The sequence below is a fragment of the Grampus griseus genome (assembly GCF_964374135.1).
Source record: "Grampus griseus genome assembly, chromosome: 5".
Lineage (NCBI taxonomy): Eukaryota > Metazoa > Chordata > Mammalia > Artiodactyla > Delphinidae > Grampus > Grampus griseus.
Genome location: NC_138998.1, coordinates 54,074,535 through 54,077,705, shown reverse-complemented (window position 1 = coordinate 54,077,705; position 3,171 = coordinate 54,074,535). Strand labels below are relative to the sequence as shown.

The 3,171-nt window shown below is 40.9% G+C and overlaps 1 protein-coding gene across 1 annotated transcript; it reads right to left on the bottom strand.

Moving 5' to 3' along the window:
• Positions 1-311: 311 nt before the first annotated feature.
• LOC309823119 (homeobox protein NANOG-like) lies at positions 312-1,194 on the bottom strand (the record flags this gene model as incomplete). Its single annotated transcript, XM_082655289.1, is given in 2 exon segments — positions 312-1,044; positions 1,046-1,194. Coding segments are annotated over 2 exon segments (882 nt in total).
• Positions 1,195-3,171: the final 1,977 nt, after the last annotated feature.

Sequence of the window (3,171 nt, the reverse complement as noted above, 5' to 3'; positions counted from 1 at the left end):
AATCCTTCATCACACATCTTTGTACTTTTGCTCCCTATTCTTGAGTTTAGGTTCTAGATCCTAAAGATATCCAAAAAATAGTATTATAACCTAGTTATCTATAGCTGCCAGTCATCTTTTATCATGTTGTCGTAGAAGTCAGTGCTTCTGAAACCTCTTTGATTAGACACCAATCATACACCCCCAAATTGACACAAAAGTCACAATGAAAAGCAGCTTATCAAGGCAGAGAGAGACGTAATTGTAAAAGAAAAATTCTAGGGAAGTAATACAGTCACGGCTCAAATTGAGATTGAATAATACAGCCATTGTTACAGATCTTCAGGCTGTATGTTCAGAGAGTAATTTGGGAATAAATCCATGCTTTGCTGTTGGGAATTGAAATACTTAGCCGTTTGCTGTATCATGTTATAGCTTTCCCTGGCAGTTTCCAAGGCGGCCTCCAAATCAGTGACAGGAGAATTTTGCCGGTACTGGATCTGGGGCTGCAGGAATTCCTCAACATAGTTGTTGAATTGATTGTTCCAAGTCTGGTTATTCCAGGCTTGGGGGCACCAGGTCTGACTGTTCCAGCTCTGGTTATTCCAGGACTGACTGTTCCAGCTCTGGTTGCTCCAAGTTGGGTTATTCCAGGTCTGGTTACCCCACATGGGCAGGTTTCTGGAAGAGTTCACCAAGCATCCTTGGTGGTAGGAATAGAAGGCCGGGTATTCTGTAGTTGCTGGGCCCTGAGTCACAATGTTGCTATTCCTGGGCCAGTTGTTTTTCTGCCACCTCTTACATTTCATTCTCTGGTTCTGGAACCAGGTCTTAACCTGTTTGTAGCTAAGGTTCAGGATGTTGGAAAGTTCTTGCATTTGCTGGAGGCTGAGATATTTCTGCCTCTGAAATCTCTCATTGAGCACACACAGCTGCGTCTGAGAGAACACGGTTCTGGTCTTCTGCTTCTTGACCAGGACCTTCTCTTCCTTCTTCTCTGTGCTCTTGTCTGCGGCCGTGGCCAGTAGTTTTACTCTGGGGCTTGTGGAAGAATCAGGACTGTCCAGTCTCCATGTCGTGGGTCTCAGCAGATGACATTTGCAAGGACACATAATTTTCTTCAGGCCCATAAATCTCAGGCATTGGTGAAGGTTCCCTAGAATTGGATGCTTTGGGGCCACGCAGGCTTTGGGGACAAGCTGGGTCCACACTCATGTTGTTGAATTGAAGAAGAGGGAGAAAACCAAAGAGCTAGATAGATGGTAGGAAAAGTCCAGGCTTTAAGAATCTAGGTAGAAGAGCTTAGAGAAAGGTGATGATGTCCAGGTGTAAAAGTATTAAAAAACATGGGATGAAGGGAAGTCACCTGTGTGATAACAGAAGCCTACCAGCCCAATGTAGGAAAATGACAAAAAAATTTGTGGAGGCTCTAGACTTATAAATAAGGCTCAGCCATACTTCGACCCGCCCCTCCTGGCAGCCCCACGCCCACCTGTTTTATTTTTTTAAAGATTTTATTTTTTTGATGTGGACCATTTTTAAAGTCTTTATTGAATTTGTTACAATATTGCTTCTGTATTGGTATTTTGGCCGCGAGGCATGTGGGATCCCAGCTCCCCAGCCAGGGACTGAACCTGCACCTCCCTCACTAGAAGGCGAAATCCTAACCACTCGACTGCCAGGGAAGTCCGGAGAGCTCTGTTTTATATTATATGTTTCACTTCTATTTTTTTTTTTTTTTTTTACTGCTTTGTCTCACTATCCATTCTAGAAGCTTCTTCCCCAAGTATATGTATGCATGCACATGCGTGCACGCACACACACATGCACCTCCTTACATTTTCCTTCCATCTGACTACTTGGAAATTCAGTATACACGGCTTTTCTTGGGTGATGACCTTATAAATCATTTGAATCACAGTTGGTATTTCTGAACATTTGAAATGCTTGCGGCAAGGAAGCCTTCACATTTCTGAAAGAAAGGCTGTCACAAGTACTGAACTTTACTGGAAAAGGAGCCAGATGCTAATGGAAAATATAAATGTTATCCAAGAAAAGTTTTGCGTTTGTATATTCAGAATTTTTTGTACCTCCTAGCTACATGCAGGCTATATTTCTTTTCTTCATGTAGGTGTCCACTTCCAAGGAAATATGACTGAAATGGTAGAAATGTAAAATTAATTAACACCTTGTATAGTTCATTTGGCTCCTGCAGATTCAGTAATTTTTTTATTTATGTATAACTGTGTCTGTTGCTTATTTTTGACAAGTTTGGACAAAATATCTGTTCTGCATAATTTCTGGGTTTCTGATGCTGCTGAGAATAACTACAAGGGTAAGAGATAATGAAAGGATAATGAGAGACTATGAAGTGTTACTGTGAGGGATTATGCTTTTATTTGCACTGATTATGTGTCAATCCTGTGTTTTTATTAAAAATGAGAGTATATTTTAAAGTTAATGCTTTCTTTGATAGAAACAAAGTTAAAGAAAATGACTTATTTTAGAGCTTTTAAAAACATAAAGATTGCACCTTTAAGGATGTTTTTGATTGCCCTGAAACTTGATTGCTAAAGACAGTGTCCTTCAATAATAAAAGACTGATCTAAACATAACATCTGAAAAAAGGGCCATGAAAGTTTAACTTTACTTTGTTATCTATTATTCAGTTGTTCTTTTGTTTTCATCTCACTTCTTTCTTTTTAAGACAAAGCCATAGCCTAAACTATCCCAAACTGGAGGAACCTATTCTTTTCTTTTTTTAAATAAATTTATTTATTTATTTATTTATTTTTGGCTGTGTTGGGTCTTTGTTGCTCCACGCAGGCTTTCTCTAGTTGCAGTGAGTGGGGGCTACTCTTCATTGCGGTGCGCACACTTCTCATTGTGGTGGCTTCTCTTGTTGTGGAGCACGGGCTCTAGGTGCATGGGCTTCAGTAGTTGTGGGATGTGGGCTCAGTAGTTGTGGTTCGGGGCCTCAGTTGTTGTGGTGCACGGGCTTAGTTGCTCCGCGGCATGTGGGATCTTCCTGGACCAGGGCTCAAACCCGTGTCCCCTGCATTGGCAGGATTCTTAACCACTGCGCCACCAGGGAAGCCCAGGAACCTATTCTTTAAACTTGAGTTTTTCCTGATAAAACACTTGTTTGTTATATGTATGGAATAAAATAAAAGAACATTTTTAGTAGATCGT